General features: G+C 34.7%; 1 protein-coding gene across 2 annotated transcripts in view; it reads left to right on the top strand.

The window, feature by feature from the left end:
- Positions 1-23,167, top strand: part of TMPRSS15 (transmembrane serine protease 15) — a 137,803-nt gene that overhangs the window by 66,635 nt on the left and 48,001 nt on the right. For both annotated transcript variants that reach the window (XM_036850722.1, XM_036850723.1), the window contains 3 exons: positions 2,688-2,777; positions 5,312-5,437; positions 7,388-7,528. In XM_036850722.1, coding sequence (XP_036706617.1) covers positions 2,688-2,777; positions 5,312-5,437; positions 7,388-7,528 — 357 coding nt within the window. The remainder of the gene's footprint in view (positions 1-2,687; positions 2,778-5,311; positions 5,438-7,387; positions 7,529-23,167) is intronic.

Genomic DNA, 23,167 nt, shown 5'->3' with positions numbered 1-23,167 from the left:
TTTCCAAGATTTCTATTCAGAGGAGAAATGCTAAGTCAACTGCCTGCCTTGACAGACTTAACAATCACACTTGACAACATTTTAGTTCTGGTTGTGTGTTTATTTAAGTCCTACCTACTCATCTGCATATAATATAATGTACCATCAAGTGTTCAGAGAAGTGAACACTCAATACATTCTCCAAATTGTTGGCTATTTCCTATATGAAGAGTATACAATTTAGAATTTTTTTTCCTTGAAGAGAAATGAGAATGATGCTTAAACAACAGCACTCCCACTGGCCACACTGGCCATGGCTAAATTTAAGAAGAAGAGCTGGCTTTCCCCCTTGCCAATCAGCAGTGTTATTTTTGTCCCTGCAGTTACACTCTCCCCTCCTCATTAGTTTTCTTGAGGATTGAAGAAAGCGTTTCACGGCACTTTAGAGTTACTAAAATTAGGTGAGTTGTGTGTATGTGGGAGTTGAGGGGTTGTAGTGGATGCTTCTTCAGAAATCTTGTCAAGACAATAAGTCGCACAATCAAGGAGAGGATTCGCCTTGGAGGAACTGCTGCTGTAGGAGCGCACAGTTCCCTCAGCCTTTCCCAGTGGAGAACCTGCCCTTGTTCCGAATTATCACTCTTTCTTTGGTTCCAATGTCTTCTTCAGCACCCTGTGTACACTGCTTTCTTCTTTCTAGGTCTGTCCATCATTGACCTTACTTGTTAGTGCTCTCATCCACGTTCCCTTCTGTCCTCCTTCTCCTTGTCACATACGCACCAAGTGCCACTTACTGAGACTCAGCCTAAACCCTGACAATAGCTCAGACCAGATAGTTGAAATGATTCTGTTTAATCAACCCAATAACAGACAGTAACATACTGTGAGATGAGTTTGAGGTTAACTGAGTTGAAGCCTTGACTTTGATACTAAGTGGTTATGCTCGGCATTAGCAAGTAACAGAACACTTCCGATGCCCGGATTGTCCGTGATCAGCTCGGTGCTTTGAGACCACCTAGAGGGATGGGATAGGGAGGGTGGGAGGGAGGGAGACGCAAGAGGGAAGAGATATGGGGATATATGTATATGTACAGCTGATTCACTTTGTTATAAAGCAGAAACTAACACACCATTGTAAAGCAATTATACTCCAATAAAGATGTTAAAAAAAAATTGAAATAGTCATAGTAATTACCTAATTCACAAGAATGCACTGACAAACAGGACTGAGCGTGCCAGGTAATGTGTAGGCACTTTTCATAAATTATATCTGGTTTTTACAACAACCTTGAAAATCTCTAATATATATCTAGTTTATAGATGAGAAGATCCAGTCTCAAAAAGACAAGTAACTAACTCAGAACGACAGTTTTAATCCATCAACTCCAACACATCTTTCCTTTATACACCACCTTCTCTCTCCAGATAAGACAATGTGCATGGAAACTTTGCAAACAGTAAGGTTTTTTAAAAAGATTTTATTATTCTTGCTAAGTTCATCTGGTTCTGGACAAGCCAGTCCCAGGAGGGCATATAAGGTAGACCAAGCCCTTACAGAACCAAACCTTACAGAACAGGATATGTTGACAATGATACTAGTTTGGGCCACAACAACTGCCTCTCTCTGTCCCATTGTACATACCATAAAACCCAAATCTAAGAAGATTATTACATACAAATTTGAAAGGTGTGCATGAATTGAAAGGATCTACATAAATGATGCAGATGACATGTAAAAGAGGGATCCAACAAGAGGGTCTGATGGAAGGCACTGCCGTAGATGTAGAGACATTTAATTTTTCCCTCCTCTAATCTGATTTCTGTGTTATTGGGAGTAAGTAATACCATTATCGTCTGCCTTTAATAAAAGAAACAATATCTACTTATCTCAGTTTTATATATTCTTCTAATTAGATCACTTTTATTCTTTTGATCTTAAGTATAACATGGTAATAAAAAATAAGATAGAACTGGGATACTCAAAGTGGTTGATGAAGTTTTACATTACTTTAGAATGTTCTTCTAATAAGCAAGATAAATAAAGTAGATTAAGAATTTCATAAAGTTAGTTTACCCAAGAAGCATCATACTCTTAACTGGAAAATCTGTGCTCTATTTTTTTCTAATAAATTTGCATTAAGTTCAGTTCCAACTTGACTCCTGAACAGTCTAGGCCAATTATTTAGAAGGTAGAGATTTTATCCCCCTTTCCTGACAGCCAAATGCCTCAATACAATATTCAGGATGGTGAAGCTTCTTCTCTACTGAAAAAAAAAAGTAAGAAAAGAACAAGAAATGGCAGGATTAGTAATTTACAACTCTCCTCATAAGAGAGTGACAGATGTAAGATTTGTTCTATTATGAAGATTCATCTTTTTTTCTACAGCAGAGCACTGATACCTTATTTCATGAAGCCTATTTATAAAAGATACCTGTCAAAATTGTTTTCTTGCCTAAATAATTTTGGGAAATGCTGAATACTATTATGCCTTCTTGCAGAATCACAAAGAACATAAAAATATTTAAGGTTTTGAGAAATTCTTCAGTAAAGAGACCTGTTAACCTATATTTTTCCCTTACACAAACTCTAAAATGTATCTGTCAAAACCAGTATTCCAAGAAATATAATTGGAAATTTATGGGCATATAGTATTATGTCTGCAATAAACAATATGTTACTAATGATTTTTCATTGCTTTCCTTTTCAGCGGACTGTGGAGGACCTTTTGAACTGTGGGAGCCAAATACAACATTCATGTCTATGAACTTTCCAAACAACTACCCTAATCAGGCTTTCTGTGAGTCATTTCTTTTCCAGGCCATGAGAAACAAATGTATATATCAAAGTTAGATTCTCCCCTTGACACAGCAAAGTAATTATAAATTTATTGTATCTGAATACAACTACCACATCTGTGAGATTGCCTAATAGAATGATAACAAGAATAACAATAATTAATTACTAACTTTTTAGCATTTATTTTATGCCAGTCACTGCACTAATGCTTTATATACCTTATTTTAGACAGTTCTCACAATAATTCTTTAAAACAGATGATATTATTATATTTCTCAAATTTAAAAGTGGAATAAAACCAGTAAGTGAAAGAGGCAGCCTTACCCCAGACACCACTCCCCTTGATTATGCATATAATGTTTATGGTGTGTATAACAAGGTTGCAATTCCATAGAATAAGGTCAGTGGAAAGTATAAAAAGCAAAGAGCCAGTTGTGACATGCACACCCTTTATAAATATAGATTAAGGTCAATAAAGCAGGCAGTTATAGTAATGTGATTAGATTCCCAATATAAAAGTTGAACTAATAAAGAGGATCACTAAAATATTCTAAGTCTAGAGAGGAGAATAGACTAGAATGCTAAAACCATACAAAGCTTGTCTCTAGGTCATTAGTCCTAAATAGAGAAGCTCATAAGGCTGCTTAGAGATTGTTTGTGTTAAAGATGCAGATTACCAGGCCCATCCTACAAAGATTCCACTCCAGTAGTTCTGGGAAACAGATATGTTCTTCCCCTGCCTTCCATAGTCATCCATAACACCACCAACCTAAACAGAAAATTCTACCAGTGAAAAAAATGCCCCAATGACAGTGAAAAATGTGTTATTAGAAAATGTCATTTCTTCCTTCAAATGATCCAGAGATAAGTATCATTTTGATAGGATAATAGAGTCACTATTATAGGGAGATATCTGATACAAAAAAATAAACAGCCATTAATCTAATTTGACTTGTATGGGGAACCAGAGATGATCATCTCTACTTCACATTGGAAATATCTTTTAAACATGTCATTTGTACAAAGTAATGATTTAAAAATATCTGAAAATAAGCAGAACATTGAAAGAACAATTTGGAGAAATTTATTAAATTTATTGATTTATTCAACAAATATTTATTGAATGCTTCATCTGTTAGGCACTGAAGTAAGTAAAGAAGAAACAAACATAATTCAGTCTACATAAGGATTCAGATAAATTGTCAGGCATCACAAAATGGCTAAGGTACTGTTTATAATAAATGCAAAGGCAGGAGACTGTGGAGGGACATGAGAGGTACCTAACATACAAAAAGTTCAGAGGTAGAAGACCTTGATTTTTTTTTCTTGAATCTTCAAGCAAAGTTAAGTAATAATAAATGAAATTGAAGTGTGAAGGTATTTCACACCACATTAAGCAGTTTGGATTCTATTCTGAGAGCACTGAGGAAACTTTAAATGGTTTAGATGAAAATAGTGATGAAATCATGTTTGCGTTTTCGATGGATCCATCTGGCTGTAGAATCAGAGACAGGTGGTAAGGGAGCCATCAGCATCAACAATTAGGAGATGAAAAATAAAGGTGACTTGAACTCAGATAGTGGCAGTGGAGACTGAGAAGGAAATGGGATTCCAGGGATATAGGAGGTAGTATTGGCAGCCTTGGTAATTGATTGGACTCAGTAGGAGAGAGGAGGTCAAGGGAGATGCAAAGGTTTCTGGTATAGACAACTATGAGTAGATGATTAGTGGTGCTATTCACTGAGATAGGAAGAATGAAAAAAGGAATGAGTTGGGGAAAGAGATAATTGTGTGTTCCCTGTATTACACGTTGAATTTGAGATACGTACATCTGTACACAGTAAATAATTGAATAAATGGATCTACTTCTCAAAAAAAAGTGTAGAAAATAAAGACTTAGATGTCATTACTGTGTTGATGAAATGATTTCCTTAAGAGTGAATGAGAACACTCACGCAGAATGAGGAAAGAGCCTAGAACAAAATCTAAAGACTAAATCTTTTAAGGAATCAATAAAGAACAAGGAGTGTTTATTGTTACTAAGGCTAGTAATTTTGTTTTGTTTTGTCCCAAAAGGAACTACCATCATATGACACATATAAATAATGGCAACAATTACTTAAAGAAATACTAAAGTTTAGTTGCCCTACAAATTGCATTTTAATCACCTCATTTTCCTCTACATTTAGTCATGGAAATAAAATAAATGGAAACAGAATATTCACATCTTTGACATTCATAAATTTTAGATTGTAGGAGTAAAAGGCTATTGGCAAGCTTTGATTAAAATATTCCATTTTATATGAAATAAAGCAAATTCAATTACAGTAAATTATTTCATATTTAGTTGAAATTTTACTACAAATATTCTGGAATAGACAAAATGTTTCTTCACACACACAAACAGCTTGGAATATTGGTTTATATAAAATGAAAACATCTTTGAAAGTAATTTGAAATTCTCAAGAGATTGAAGTTTTGAAGAGAAATCAAAAGAAGTATGTTTAAACTATGTTGTTATTTATTACTTTTAAGGCGTTTGGAATTTAAATGCACAAAAGGGAAAAAATATTCAGCTTCACTTTCAAGCATTTGACTTAGAAAATATTGCAGATGTTGTTGAAATCAGAGATGGTGAAGGAGATGATTCCTTGCTCTTAGGTAAGTCTCCAGTTTAAATATTGTGAAGGTTGTATGGCTCAAGACATTGGACTGATGGAGAGAGCATTTCTCAATAAATGTAGTCACTCTTTTACAACAAGCAAAGTGAAATTACAGCAGTAGAGTAACATGTCAAACTGTATGTCACGCTTCCAATATGGGGAGTATTTACAATGATGACAGAATGATATTTTTCTGAAGCATTCTTGGCAAACGAAGATTCATAGTTTTGAGTCAGCAGTTCCTACAAGCTGATATTAATTTACTACAATAAGCATTACACTTTAGAGATTAAAGCTAAGAACATCCATTATGCAGTTTTCTATGCATTATGTGTACATCGTATTTCCAAAGATAGCTATTATATTATGTTTTGTTTCACTTCAAACTAGAGGAACAATTGTGTTTGTTATGCAAAATTTTTAAATGCTTTTTACTTTGTGTTTCACTATTACTTTGATTGTCTGTGTCTCTAGTACTAGCTGCTTCTATATAAGTATCTGAGAATGAGTCAAAAGTTGAGCAAGTTGATTTTTCCCTAACATCTGTTGATCATTAATTTTTTTAAATAGACATGGGGGGAAAGTGTTCTATTCTAGAGGAAATTATTATACCTAGATCATAAAATACATGTTAATATAATTAAAATCTATCAAGTATAATGGCTAATATCTACTCAATTACTACCAATTTTTAAGAAAGAAGTGTCTCTTGATAAGTCATGCACTGAACTATGAAAATACATGAAAGGTCAACTGGAATGCAGAAACAGCACACTTTACAAGTAAAAGTGTTTTATCTAACTGTGCTTTAGACCTGTATTAATTATTTCCTATAAAATCTGGTCAGATAGTTATGCAATCACATGAACACTGCAACCAGTGGATGAAGACTCCAGAGGGCACGCACTATAGCAACGAAGGATCAGAGTGGTGGAGAGGGTTCCCCAGCCATACTAATCCATCACCATTATGTAGGCTCTTCAGAAAAATCCCACAAAGTTCTAAAGTACAAGTTTCCTGGGAGAGGATTTTGAGAGCCACACACAGAACAAATAACAATGAAAGTCTCGGTGGGGTGAGGAGCCTTGTGCTAGCAAGAACTGAGGAACTTCAAATTTGATTTTCAATACAGTTATAAACACATTTTGAGTAGTTTTTCCATTTTCAGTTTACTCTGTCTTTCTAATAAAAATTTCAGTGTTCTCATGATCTAAGAAAAATCAATTTTTATCATTTCACCTCTTAGTATTTCCATCAATCACCGAAAAGGATCTCAGAATCATCCTTTTCAAATATGTAGGTGAGAAGTTCTTTTGATACAGAATCACTTTCAAGGATTCCAGTATATAAAATATTTAATAAAATGAATGTATTTTTAAATTAACTGAAGCCTTTAGTTTTTAATAAAGAGTATTTTATTGTTTATGAAACCCTCAAAGCCCAGGGATTAGAGGGGAAAAAATTGAAAACCACCATTTAGGTTTATATTATCTGTCTCTAATTAATTCATTTTTCAGATTAGGCTAGTGATTCAATTTATTAAAAAAATCAAATAAATTTAGACAAAAATTTATTAAGGGAGACTATAAGCTCTGTTATTTTATAAGGGTCTTTAAAAGCAGGCAAATAATTATTTTTCTGTGATAACATGGGCTTTGAATAGTAGTGATGCAAAGCCAGACAATATTATGAGTAATTCATCATTAAATTATAGAGCTGCAGAAACCTTCATTAATACTGGAAAAGGTCAGTAGAGAAGTTGGCTTTCCTAGAAGCAGTGCCTAAAATGTAAGAGAATGTACACATTTACTTACATGTGGTGCTTCCTGAGCAAGCCAGGCTGCATGTTGCATACCTCTGGGAGACAGAACTGAGAAAAAGGGTATATTCCTTCTAGAGTCAAAGGATCATCTCACTGATTATTCTTTTTTTTTTTTTTTTTGAGCAGCTGTGTACACAGGGCCTGGTCCAGTAAAGGACGTGTTCTCAACCACCAACAGAATGACTGTGCTTTTTATCACTGATGATGCGTTGGCAAAAGGGGGATTTAAAGCAAATTTCACTACTGGCTATCACTTGGGGATTCCAGGTAAGTGCACTCGGGATTACATGCTGCCTTGTAACTTTTGGAGCAAAACAGTAGAAACATACAGGAGGGGAGATTTGTTCAAGATGGCAGAGTAGAAGGATGTGCGCTCACTCCCTCTTGCAAGAGCACCAGAATCACAACTAACTGCTGAACAGTCACTAACAGGAAGACACTGGAACTCACTAAAAAGATACCCCACATCCAAAGACAAAGGAGAAGGCGCAATGAGACAGTAGGAGGGGCGCAATCACAAAATCAAATCCCATTTTTTCCCATTTTACATCTTGAAAGCTTGTGATTTTTTTCCTCTCTATGTATAATTCAAGAGAAAATAGGAATATAGAGTAAACTCTCAGAGTGTATTTGAAAGGATTCTTAATAAAATGAATATGACGGCAAAAAAAACAAAAAAAAACAAAAAAAAACAAAAAAAAACAAAATCAAATCCCATAACTGCTGGGTGGGTGACTCACAAACTGGAGAACAATTATACCACAGGAGTCCACCCACTGGAGTGAAGGCTCTGAGCCCATGTCAGGCTTCCCAATCTGGGGGGCTGGCAATAGGAGGAGGAATTCCCAGAGAATCAGACTTTGAAGGCTAGCAGAATTTGACTGCAGGACTTCAACAGGACTGGGGTCAACAGAGACTCCACTCTTGGAGGGCACACACAAAGTAGTGTATGCATCAGGACCCAAGGGGAAGGAGCAGTGACCCCATAAGAGACTGGATCAGACCTACCTACTAGTGTTAGAGGGTCTCCTGAAGAGATGGGGTTGGCTATGGCTCACCATGGGGACAAGGACCGTGGCAGCAGAAGTTCTGGGAACTACTCCTTGGCATGAGCCCTCCCGGAGTCAACCATTAGCCCCACTAATGGGCCTGTAGCCTCCAGTGCTGGGTCGCCTCAGGCCAAACAACCAACAGGGAGGGAACTCAGCCCCACCCATTAACAGACAAGCAGATTAAAGTTTTATTGAGCTCTGCCCACCAGAGCAACACCCAGATCTACACACCACCAGTCCCTCCCATCAGGAAGCTTGAACAAGCCTCTTAGATAGCATCATCCACCAGTGGGCAGACAACAGAAGCAAGAAGAACTATAATCCTGCAGCCTGTGGAACAAAAACCACATTCACAAAAAGACAGACAAAATTAAAAGGCAGAGGACTATGTACCAGAAGAAGGAACAAGATAAAACAGAGAAAAACAATTAAATGAAGTGGAGATAGACAACCTTCCAGAAAAAGAATTCAGAATAATGATAGTAAAGATGATCCAGGACCTCGGAAAAAGAATGGAGGCAAAACTCGAGAAGATGAAAGAAATGTTTAATAAAGACATAGAAGAATTAAAGAACAAAAAAAAGAGATGAACAATACAATAACTGAAATGAAAAATACACAAGAAAGAATCAATAGCAGAATAACTGAGGTAGAAGAACGGATAAGTGACCTGGAATACAGAATGGTGGAATTCACTGCCATGAAACAAAATAAAGAAGAAGAATGAAAAGAAATGAAGACAGCCTAAAAGACCTCTGGGACAACATAAAACGCACCAACATTCACAATACAGGGGTCCCAGAAGGAGAAAAGAGAGAGAAAGGACCTGAGAAAATATTTGAAGAGATTATAGTTGAAAACATCCTTAACATGGGAAAGGAAATAGCCACCCAAGTCCAGGAATCACAGAGAGTCCCAGGCAAGAAAAACCCAAGGAGAAACACACCAAGACACACAGTATCAAATTGGCAAATATTAAAGACAAAGAAAAATTATTAAAAGCAACAAGGGATAAACGACCAATAACATACAAGGGAACTCCCATAAGGTTAACAGCTGATTTCTCAGCAGAAAAACTACAAACCAGAAGGGAGTGGCACTGTATATTTAAAACGATGAAAGGGAAGAACCTACAACCAAGATTACACTACCCAGCAAGGACCTCATTCAGATTCGATGGAGAAATCAAAAGCTTTACAAACAAGCAAAAGCTAAGAGAATTCAGCACCACCAAACCAGCTCTACAACAAATGCTAAAGGAACTTTTCTAAGTGGGAAACACAAGAGAAGAAAAGGACCTACAAAAACAAACCCAAAACAATTAAGAAAATGGTAATAGGAACATACATATCGTTAATTACCTTAAATGTGAATGGATTAATTGCTCCAACCAAAAGACACAGGCTTACTGAATGGATACAAAAACAAGACCCATATATATGCTGTCTACAAGAGACGCACTTCAGACCTAGGGACACATACAGACTGAAAGTGGGGGGATGGAAAAAGATATTCCATGCAAATGGAAATAAAAAGAAAGCTGGAGTAGCAATATTCATATCAGATAAAATAGACTTTAAAATAAAGAATGTTACAAGAGACAAGGAAAGACACTACATAATGAACAAGAGATCAATCCAAGAAGATATAACATTATAAATATTTATGCACCTAACATAGGAGCACCTCAATACATAAGGTAAATGCTAACAGATATAAAAGAGGAAATCAACATTAACACAATAATAGTGGGGGATTTTAACACCTCACTAACAACAATGGACAGACCATCCAGACAGAAAATTAATAAGGAAACACAAGCTTTAAATGACACAACAGACCAGATAGATTTAACTGATATTTATAAGACATTACATCCAAAAACAACACAATAAACTTTCTTCTCAAATGCACATAGAACATTCTCCAGGGTAGATCACATCTTGGGTCACATCAAGCCTCAGTAAATTTAAGAGAATTGAAATCATATCAAGCATCTTTTCAGACCACAATGCTATGAGATTAGAAATCAGTTACAGGGAAAAAAAACATAAAAAACACAAACACATGGAGGCTAAACAATACGTTACTAAATAACCAGGAGATCACTGAAGAAATCAAAGAGGAAATAAAAAAATACCTAGAGACCAATGACAATGAAAACACGATGATCCAAAACCTATGGGATGCAGCAAAAACAGTTTTAAGAGGGAAATTTACAGCAATACAATCCTACCTCAAGAAACAAAAAAAATCACAAATAATCTAACCTTACACCTAAAGGAACTAGAGAAAGAAGAACAAACAAAACCCAAAGTTAGTAGAAGGAAAGAAATTATAAAGATCCGAGCAGAAATAAATGAAAGAGAAACATAGAAAACAATAGCAAAGATCAATAAAACTAAAAGCTGGTTCTTTGAGAAGATAAACAAAATTGATAAACCTTTAGCCAGACTCATCAAGAAAAAGAGGGAGATGACTCAAATCAATAAAATTAGAAATGAAAAAGGAGAAGTTACAATGGACACCACAGAAATAAAAAGCATCATAAGAGACTACTACAGGCACCTCTAGCCCAATAAAATGGACAACCTGGAAGAAATGGACAAATTCTTAGAAAGGTATAACCTTATAAGACTGAACCAAGACGAAATAGAATTTATGAACAGACCAATCACAAGTAATGAAATTGACACTGTAATTAAAAGTCTTCCAACAAACAGAAGTCCAGGACCAAATGGCTTCACAGGTGAATTCTATCAAACATTTAGAGAAGACCTAACACCCATCCTTCTCAAACTCTCCCAAAAAATTGCAGAGGAAGGAACACACCCAAACTCATTCTATGAGGCCACCATCACCCTGATACCAAAGCCAGACAAAGATACTACAAAAAAGAAAATTACAGACCAATGTCACTGATGAATATAGATGCAAAAATCCTCAACAAAATGTTAGCAAACAGAATCCAACAACACATTAAAAGGATCATACACCATGATCAAGTGGGATTTATCCCAGGGATGCAAGGATTCTTCAATATATGAAAATCAAACAATGTGATACACCATATTAACAAACTGAAGGATAAAAACCACATGATCATATCAATAGATGAAGAAAAAGCTTTTGACAAAATTCAACACCCATTTATGATTAAAAACTCTCCAGACAGTGTGCATAGAGGGAACCTACCTCAACGTAATAAAGGCCAAATACGACAAACCCACAGCAAACATCATTCTCAATGGTGAAAAACTGAAAGCACTTCCTCTAAGATCAGGAACAAGACAATGATGTCCACTCTTGCCACTGTTATTCAACATAGTTTTGGAAGTCCTGGCCATGGCAATCAGAGAAGAAAAAGAAGTAAAAAGAATACAAATTGTAAAAGAAGAAGTAAAACTGTCACTGTTTGCAGATGACATGATACTATACAGAGAAAATCCTAATGATGCCACCAGAAAACTACTAGAGCTAATCAATGAATTTGGTAAAGTTGCAGGATACAAAATTAATGCACAGAAATCTCTTGCATTCCTATACACTAACAACAAAAGATCAGAAAGAGAAATTAAGGAAACAATCCCATTCACCATTGCAACAAAAAGAATAAAATACTTAAGAATAAACCTACCTAAAGAGGTAAAAGACCTGTACTCAGAAAACTATTAGACACTGATAAAAGAAATCAAAGATGATACAAACAGATAGAGATATACCATGTTCTTGGATTGGAAGAATAAATATTGTGAAAATGACTATACTACTCAGAGCAATCTACAGGTTCAATGCAATCCCTATCAAACTACCAATGGCATTTTTCACACAACTAGAACAAAAAATCTTAAAATTTGTATGGAGACAAAAAAGACCCCAATAACAAAAGCAATCTTGAGGGAAAAATACGGAGCTGGAGGAATCAGACTTCCTGACTTCAGACTATACTACAAAGCTACGGTAATCAAGACAATATGGTACTGGCACAAAAACAGAAATATAGATCAATGGAACAGGATAGAAAGCCCAGAGATAAACTCACGCACCTATGGTTAACTAATCTATGACAAAGGAGGCAAGGATATACAATGGGGAAAAGACAGTCTCTTCAATAAGTGGTGCTTCAATAGTGGTGCTACCAAATGTAAAACTGATAGCTAGTGGGAAGCAGCGGCATAGCACAGGGAGATCAGCTCAGTACTTTGTGACCACCTAGAGGGGTGGAATAGGGAGGGTGAGAGGGAGGGAAACGCAAGAGGGAAGAGATATGGGGATATATCTATATCTATAGCTGATTCGCTTTGTTATAAAGCAGAAATTAACACACCATTGTAAAGCAATTATACTCCAATAGAGATGTTAAAAAAATATAAAATTAAAATTAAAATTAAAAAGAAAGTGGTGCGGGGAAAACTGGACAGCTACATGTAAAAGAATGAAATTAGAACACTCCCTAACACCATACACAAAAATAAACTCAAAATGGATTAAAGACCTAAATGTAAGGCCAGACACTATAAAGCTCTTAGAGGAAAACATAGGAAGAACACTCTGACATAAATCACAGCAAGATCCTTTTTGACCCACCTCCTAGAGTAAGGGAAATAAAAACAAAAATAAACAAATGGACCTAATGAAACTTACAAGCTTTTGCACAGCAAAGGAAACCATAAACAAGATGAAAAGACAACACTCAGAATGGGAGAAAATATTTGCAAACAAATCAATAGACAAAGGATTAATCTCCAAAATATCTAAACAGCTCATGCAGCTCAATATTAAAGAAACAAACAACCCAATCAAAAAATGGGCAGAAGACCTAAATAGACATTTCTCCAAAGAAGACATACAGATGGCCAAGGGGCACATGAAAAGCTGCTCAACATCACTGATTATTAGAGAAATGCAAATCAAAAATACAATAAGGTATCACCTCACACCGGTTAGAATGGGCATCATCAGAAAATCTACAAACAACAAATGCTGGAGAGGGTGTGGAGAAAAGGGAACCCTCTTGCACTGTTGGTAGGAATGTAAATTGATACAGCCACTATGGAGAACAGTATGGAGGTTCCTTAAAAAACTAAAAATAGAACTACCATATGACCCAGCAATCCCACTACTGGGCATAAACCCAGAGAAAACCATAATTCAAAACACACACGTACCACAATGTTCATTACAGCACTATTTACAATAGCCAGGACATGGAAGCAACCTGAATGTCCATCAACAGATGAATGGGTAAAGAAGTTGTGGCACATATATACAATGGAATATTACTCAGCCATAAAAAGGAACGAAATTGGGTCTTTTGTAGAGACTGTCATACAGAGTGAAGTAAGTCAGAAAGAGAAAAATAAATATCGTATGCTAACACATATATGTGGAATCTAGAAAACTTGTACTGATGACCAGTTTGCAAGGCAGAAATAGAGACACAGATGTAGAGAACAAACATATGGACACCAAGGGGCGAAAGCAGGGTTGGTGGTGGGGGTGGATGAATTGGGAGATTGGAATTGACATATATACAACAATATGTATAAAATTGATAACTAATAAGAACCTGCTGTATAAAAAAGTAAAATAAAATTCAAATATAAAAAAAGAAACATATAAGACAATTTCAATGTTTGCATTCTAGTACATTTATTCATTCTTCCTCATCTTAAAGGAAATTTTCTTCCTTCCTTTACACCTGATTAACCACTAGCTGACTTTGTTCAAAGCCGGAATCCACACTGGTTTTTCAGCAAACCTATTTGCACTTCTCTGGTGTGAGAAGAGCTGTGCATTTTGTACACTGAAGAGACCTGTTTTAAACTATAAAGGGGGGTTATTGGCACTGTGAGGAAAGAGGATTGTCTGTCATGTTCCCTTTGCCAAGAACGCTTTTAGAGAACAGCAGGGATACAGGCAAATGAGCTGTTTGAATGCCAACAACATCCAATTAAAAAATTAACATCATTAACTTCTTGGAGACAAGCAGTGTAAATGCACTGCCATGAAGGGAGAAGGAATTTGATGCTGATTCTTGCTGGGATGCACAACCTTCTTACCCTATATTTTTTATTACATCAATAACATAGTCAGCAGGAAAACCAAAATCGTGACCAGCTTGCTCATCATGGAGATATCTAGATATATATGTAGATGTAGATATAGATATAGATATAGATATAAATATTTTCATTCATATATGTAAGATATAATACAACTCTGCATTCAACAGTCTATAGAGAATTTTTATAGCTTGCTTCTCCCCTTGTACTATGATTTTTTAAAATACTTCTGTCCCACAACTTAGTAGTTCTCTCTAGATGTAAATATGTCAGGAAAACAGAATACACATTCCTTCCTACATCTATCCTTCCCTTCCATAAGAGATTGTGGTCAGTTTGTCTTTAATTAAAATGTCTAGAAAAGAGGTAGGGTTGGAGCATTGTTCATCATCTGGCCTATTATCTGATCCTAGAATCATCTGTACAAATCTCTGCTCCTCTACTTACAACTGCCCTAAACCTTAGACTCCATCCCAGAAAGTTGTATGCTTTCAGCATCACTACAAATATGAAAATTGACCTGTAGCTTATATACCCTCTGTTCCTGAAAATAAGTCATAACAATTGTTACTATCCAAGCTACTTAGGTGAGAGTAAGTGGTAGCCCAGCCAACTATCCTGTTCTTCAGAAGAATTTTGTGATGTTTTAGAAGCAGCTACTTATGATTTATAAGCAACATTGACATGAATCAATCAAAAAATCCATTAGTGAAGTAAACAAAAAAATCAATTAATGAAGTATACAAACAAAAAATCAACTAGGGAAGTAAACAAACAAAAATATTAAGGCCTGTGAAAGAACATACAACACCAAAGGAAAGCAATAAAGACTTTTAGATCAACAGAAAATTAGAATTTATCTCAAAATAGAGTACATGGAAAAGGAGAAAAATATAGAAAGTGATATGATTTATAATTATTTTAATTTATAAATGAGATTATTTATTTATTTTTAAATTATACTTATAATTATTTTTCAAAATAGCAAAAAAGAAAATATATTGACATGAAAATATAGTTATGTGTATAAATATATAATGGATAAATTATATATTATACATTATGTATAAATATAATGTATAAGATATATAGAGATAGAGAGAGATAGATATAATGTATAAAAATCAGAAATTAACTTAGAGGAGAAGTAAATCACTGCCTTGGAAAATATTAATCAAGACAATTTTGAGACTACCATTATGAATTGTCAGTATTCTATCCCTATGGCCACCTTTGGGCAGAGGAATTTCCTGTTGAAACCCTACCACAACCAGATTATTATTTCTAACTTGATCAGAGGTTTTTGTTAATGGTGTGAACTGAACAGTTTATTTTGCACACCTATTCATAAACTCTGGCACCAAAATACCACATTGTCACAAAAATGCAGCACAAAAGCATGATCAAGCAAGCAAAAACAATAGGTAAAGAGATGGAAAAATGTGGGAGTCTGTGATGGGCATACAGGAAAAAGACCAGCCCACAAGCTGAAAATAATAGAACCAGTTGAAACTAACACTGAAAGGTGTAATGGGAAAAAACGATATACTTTCTAGATCTGATTAAAGTGACTGAAAAATCATGAAGTCTCATTGCTTACTGTAAAAAATTTATAAGCAGAAATCAGTGTTGTAACATTTCCTGTTTAAAATTTTTAATTTCAAGAGGAAAATTTTTCAGCAAATTTTTTAAGGAGAATAAACAGAATCATTTTTCAAAGATGTCAAAAATCAGTTCAGCTTTATATTTTAGTCATTTTAATGTGAATATTTAAAAACAGCGGAGTGACATTTCTAAATTTTTGAGGAGAAACTTCTGCAATAAAAAAGGTATAGACATCAATATCACTCGTATTTGAATGCAATATAATTAAGTGCTCAGTTCTATAAAGTATTTTAAAATAGAGCAAGCAAATATGTAATAGTTATTCTCTTAGAGGGGAGGGCTTCCCAACTTTTTTCCAAGGATGTCATGGAGGGAACTTTTGAGAAATACTATATATTTTTAAAATTTATTATAATTATATTTATTTATTTGTTATTACAATAAAATTTATTTTTCAACATTTATTTCTAGTAAGTATAAAAACACAAAATAAACTAAGAACTTGTAGCACATTATATTAACTGCAACTCTAATTAATTATTAGCTGTTTAATATTGTTCCATATCTATTCACCAAATTAAAATGAACTGCAAACATAAGCTATTTTTTTTTTTTACTTTCTTTTTTTATTGAAGTATAGTTGATTTATTATACTGTGTTAGCTTCAGGTGTACAGCACAGCGATTCAGTTATATATACTATATATATATATCTATTTCTTTTCAGATTATTTTTCCTTATAGGTTATTACAAAATATTGAGTATAGTTCCCTGTGCTATACAGTAGGTCCTTGTTGGTTATCTATATATTTTACATATAGTAGTGTGTATATGTTAATCCCAACCTCCTAATTTATCCCTCCCCCCCAACCCCCTTCCCCCTTTGGTAAACATAAGTTTGTTTTCTATGTCTGTGAGTCTTTTTCTGTTTTGTAAACAATTTCATTTGTATCATTTTTTAATTTTTTAAAATTTTTATTGGAGTAAGGGTGATTTACAATGTTCTGTTAGTTACATAGAAAATCCTAAAGTTGCTACCAGAAAACTACTGGAGCTCATGGATGAATTTGGTAAAGTTGCAGGATACAAAATTAACACACAGAAATCCTTTGCATTCCTATACATTAACAAAAGATCAGAAAGAGAAGTTAAGAAAACAATCCTATTCACCATCGCACCAAAAAGAATAAACTTATGTATCAGTTTTTTAGATTCCACATATAAGTGATATCATATGATATTGGTCTTTGGCTGAGAAGTACTATATTTTTAAAGAAATGAAGATGAATAGTAAAACCAACTGGACTAATGAGATAAGAAAACTAATAGCGCTAACCAATAAGAGAGTGAATTTATTTACAAGTCCAAACAACTGAAATAATTATTGAGCATTCCACCATCTGCAAAAGTGAAAGCATCTTGAAATGAAATTTTAGAGAAATAGTAGGTCTTTAAAGACATATTTTAAATTGTAAGGGAAAGGGGAGGAAAGAAGTGGAAGGAGAATAGGTTGGGAAAAGGAAGGCAGCAACATTTCTTCTATTAAAAATATTACAGTTACTAGCTTTTATTAGAGTCTTATAATAAGATAAATACATTAGGATTTTGAAAAATAGTACAAGAAATTTCCCTTCAAGATAAAAGCCAAAAGAATGTAATCTATGGCTTCCAACAAAAAATAGATTGGAGATGTATGGCATAGGTGTTGCTTATATTTGTTTGCCCTTTCACTAGATTTCAGTTACTATGATTATGTTATTTAGGTAATAAATCATTTAGAGAAAATTCCCTCAGTTGAAGCTAAAATGGAGTCTTCCATGACCATTACTGTGTGCTGAATATGCTGGGAATGTGGTTTCACATCCCTCTTGGCCACAGGACAGATGCTGCTGGAGAGTAGAAAATGGAGGGATTGAGTCATCATCAACACAGTCTTCTCCCAGAGAGATTTTTACACCAAAAGGCTGAAAAGCAATTACAGAAACAGGGAATTGGCAGTGGCAGATAATCACGCTGGTAATGGAAAGAGAGATTAGGCACACATATCTGTTTATATTGGTTCTCTGCTTTGCTGGTCATTTTAGGAAAAAGGGATCAAAGGAATATCATAAATTTGCAGCATGTATGTGCTTCATTTATCTTCTGAGATATTTTAGGGCCACCTTCCAAAGCATTCAATTGATGAGTAAAACAATCGTATAACATATTTTTGTATCTCCTTTCTTTATCTTAGTTTTCACATTTTATTTACATTAAACTAGAGTATATGAAATATAGGCTTATTAAGATCACTCTCCTCTGAATGTCCCTTCATTGCTCTTTTCTGAATATCAGAATCTTAATTTGGAATTCAATAGTGCTTATCTGGCAACTGTGGAAGTGGCAGCTGATTACATTTAGGGGTTTAGAGCCCTCCCCAGATTGTGTGGCATGTGCCTTAGAGATCAATTCAGTTCCATTAAAACCAAGCATATGTTGACTAAATGAGGCAGGGCTACTGGAGACTTCATAAAAAGGAGATGGGAAAATTCAGTTCTTAGCAATATTTTTTTTCTCTCTCTCACTATGAGCATAAAATTATCAGAAATAAGACATCAGAGGCCACAGAGAGTTAAACTTTTGGATTAAAGACTTCTTAATGAAGCCGAACTGTTATATGTTGCAAAGAATCAGAATTCAGTTCATGCACGTAAAGGGAAATTTTGAAAGCGTTTATTTACACTTCTCCTCAGAATTTGCCATTCTTTTCAGTTAAGCAGCAGTAGATTGTTTTGCTCCATACAGCATTTTTTCATCCAATGTATTCATCTTATAGAAATAGGTTAATTTTTCCATGTTCATACAGTATTAACAGCTTTGGCTAGAGCACAAAAATGAATTACAATTTTCAGATATTTATACATGTTTTCATTCATATTTTTATTCAGATATTTAAATTTTCATTCAATGGATATGTGTTTTCCAATTAAATATAGCCTGGCTATACTAGTAAAAGAGTAAAATTATTAATAAATTATCTATTATTAAATTATTGATATTGAAAACTCATTTTTACATAATGACTTAAACTATGAAAACAAAGTAATGGGATAATATAAAAATGACTAGCTGTGACTAACATTCTATAAGTATATTATGATATTTGATTATGGGTACATAATTAGGCCATCAGGTTTTAAAATAAATATAATATATATTAAGTACAGATTTAAAATAGAATATATAAATTCAAAAACATATATATCTAGTTTTAAGTATTCCTGTTTGCTAAATGAAAATTAACACTAGAAAGATTAAAATATAAATTCAGTTAAAACATTAATGCTTGCCTGTAGAGTAAGTAGCTGTCTTTGCCAATTTATCATCTCACTAACCTGGTTTAAAAATATGTGTTTATGAAATAAATTGATAATTACATTTACAAGAACCTCCCTAATAGTATTATACTTGATATATGTAACCTACTCACATTGGATAAAGATTTGTAGAAACAACCAGCCCAGTCATGCCTTCCTTAAAGTATTTTTTATTAAAGTAACTTAAATTTGGATTGAAAAAATATAGACTTCATCAAAGTTTAAAATAACCTATACAAATAGCTCCAATTATTGTTGTGAGATACCCAGAGGAAAGGATTATGTGTGATTTCTTGCATTATCTGGAGGGGAAAGTCGCACAACCAGAACATAGAAGTAAGAATAGTAACTTAAAAATATCAATGAAAAGGACGATTTCTAAATGTTACTATCAATACTTTGCTGTTAAGGATAAAATTCATTCTTCATTCAATGTATTCATATTGGTATACTAAATGCATTTAATTTTTTAAAAATTTACTCTCATGATATACCTAAGACATAAGTGGTATTTATCCTATTTGACAGCAAAGGAAACTGAGTTTCTGAAAGACTAATATATTTGCCCAGGGTCAAAAATAAATAAAAAGGAAGTGGCTAGTATGGTACTGGCACAAAAACAGAAATATAGATCAATGGAACAGGATAGAAAGCCCAGAGATAAACCCACATACATATGGTCACCTTATTTTTGATAAAGGAGGCAAGAATATACAATGGAGAAAAGACAGCCTCCTCAATAAGTGGTGCTGGAAAAACTGGACAGCTACATGTAAAAGAATGAAATTAGAACACTCCCTAACACCATACACAAAAATAAACTCAAAATGGATTAAAGACCTAAATGTAAGTCCAGCCACTATAAAACTCTTAGAGGAAAACATAGGCAGAACATTCTATGACATAAATCACAGCAAGATCCTTTCTGACCCACCTCCTAGAGAAATGGAAATTAAAACAAAAATAAACAAATGGGACCTAATGAAACTCAAAAGCTTTTGCACAGCAAAGGAAACCATAAACAAGACGAAAAGACAACCCTCAGAATGGGAGAAGATATTTGCAAATGAAGCAACTGACAAAGATTTAATCTCCAAAATATACAAGCAGCTCATGCAGCTCAATATCAAAAAAACAAACAACCCAATCCAAAAATGGGCAAAAGACCTAAATAGACATTTCTCCAAAGAAGATATACAGATTGCCAACAAACACATGAAAGAATTCTCAACATCATTAATCATTAGAGAAATGCAAATCAAAACTACAATGAAGTATCACCTCACACCAGTCAGAATGGCCATCAGCAAAAAATCTACAAACATTAAATGCTGGAGAGGGTGTGGAGAAAAGGGAACCCTCTTGCACTGTTGGTGGGAATGTAAATTGATACAGCCACTATGGAGAACAGTGTGGAGGTTCCTTAAAAAACTAAAAATAGAACTACCATACGACCCAGCAATCCTACTACTGGACATATACCCTGGGAAAACCATAATTCAAAAAGAGTCATGTACCATAATGTTCATTGCAACTCTATTTACAATAGCCAGGACATGGAAGCAACCTAAGTGTCCATCGACAGATGAATGGATAAAGAAGATGTGGCACATATACACAATGGAATATTACTCAGCCATAAAAAGAAACGAAATTGAGTTATTTGTAGTGGGGTGGATGGACCTAGAGTCTGTCATACATAGTGAAATAAGTCAAAAAGAGAAAAACAAATACCATATGCTAACACATATATATGGAATCTAAAAAAAAAAAAAGGTCATGAAGAACCTAGGGGCAGGATGGGAATAAAGACACAGACCTACTAGAGAATGGACTTGAGAACACAGGGAGGGGGAAGGGTAAGCTAGGACAAAGTGAGAGAGTGGCATGGACATATATACACTACCAAATGTAAAACCGATAGCTAGTGGGAAGCAGCCGCATAGCACAGGGAGATCAGCTCCGTGCTTTGTGACCACCTAGCGGGGTGGGATAGAGAGGGTGGAAGGGGGGGAGACGCAAGAGGGAAGAGATATGGGGATATATCTATATGTATAGCTGATTCACTTTGTTATAAAGCAGAAACTAACACACAATTGTAAAGCAATTATACTCCAATAAAGATGTTAAAAAAAAAAAAGGAAATGGCTAAGCTGCAGATCAAACCAGTCATATGATTCCGGAGCTTATGTTTTAACCACCACTCAAATAAGTAAATTTTATCTTCATAATTCATAGAATCAATTTTTATTTTTCAAATCAATAGAGTTACCATCAGCCAATCAACTGCCTAATTTTTAAATGTTTTTTTTTGAAATCATACTTTTAAAGATTTCTTTGTATTGCATCAACTCTCTTACTAAGGTTCATACTGATTTTTGAGGCATATCACTCATTTAACATAAATTAATTCACTTAACGTTTAACAAATATCTACTGATTTCCTACTTTGTTCCAGTCATTTTGTCAAGTCCTAAGCATATAAAATGAAGAACCAAGGCATAAGGGTATTACAGATAGTACATTGTACATTCAATTTAAAGAACAGACTCGATGAGAATATAAACAGATAAAACTTTTTCTCTACTTACTTTATTTCAAATCTCTCTTTTTATTCTGGGATATTTCAGGCAGATCTCTTCATTTTTCCAGTTATTTTAGGTATGCAATTTTCTTAAATGGGTAATTAAACCTCACTTTTAGGTATTAAAATGTACAGTCAAATACAACATCAAAACTTTAATATCATCTAAGTCACAGCTCTTTTTTTTTAATCTCCCAACTCAGGCACAAATCTTGGCCCAATAACTTAAAGTAGAAGAAGGTGGAAATATTGTCTTTAACTTACTTCTCACTTTCTTTCCCTTCCATCTTCCCATAGCTCCAGTGTTGGAAGAGAGGCAGAAAAGGATAATCTTCTGCACTGTAGTTTTCTTTCAGCTAACAGTAGCTCCTGGACAAATGCTAACTCTTTTGTAGAACAGAGTTGTGGGTTCTTTGGCGTGTTCCTCTCCCCACTCCCCAGGACCACTGCACAGTAGGCATGGGTAGTACACTACTTACCCTTGTGATCTCTTATAACCCTGCTTTGCTCCTAATCCCCACCAGCCAGGCTTCATTCCCGCACTTATTTGTGCTGGAGCCAGCTTGTCCTGACAGGCAGCTGTCACTCAATTATCTTTCCCAGTGTCCATGTGGCCAAAAGGAAACTCATGCACTGCCCTGCACATGGAGAAAATGCAGGTTTTTTCTACTGCCACCCTCTCTCTTACACCTATCATCAAGGAAAGTTCTAGCCAAATGTCTGGCTTCTAAATTCATTACACAGGAAGTGAGTACTAATCTTTATTTATATAGCTATCTACCCACAAAATTTAGGACACTAAAGTTACCATCTCCCATGAAATTTTTCACTATACTTCAGTTTAGTCTGGTATTTTTCAAAAAGTGTATCATGAAATCAATTTATTGAGTTTTGGCCAGCATTCTTTTCTATGGAGCAAAATGGATGGAATGTGATGAATAGAATAGAATAGAATAGAATAGAATAGAATAGAATAGAATAGAATAGAATAGGATAGGATAGGATAGGATAGGATAGGATAGGATAGGATAGGATAGGATAGGATAGGATAGGATAGGATGGGATGGGATGGGATGGGATGGGATGGGATGGGATGGGATGGGATGGGATGGGATGGGATGGGATGGGATGGGATGGGATGGGATGGGATGGGATGGGATGGGATGGGATGGGATAGAATAGAATGGGATGGGATGGGATGGGATGGGATGGGATGGGTTGGGCTGGGATGGGATGGGTTGGGA

Source organism: Balaenoptera musculus, chromosome 4 (assembly GCF_009873245.2).
Source record: "Balaenoptera musculus isolate JJ_BM4_2016_0621 chromosome 4, mBalMus1.pri.v3, whole genome shotgun sequence".
In the NCBI taxonomy this organism is placed as follows: domain Eukaryota; kingdom Metazoa; phylum Chordata; class Mammalia; order Artiodactyla; family Balaenopteridae; genus Balaenoptera; species Balaenoptera musculus.
The sequence above is the reverse complement of the archived record's forward strand: the minus strand, read 5'-3'. Positions and strand labels throughout refer to the sequence as shown.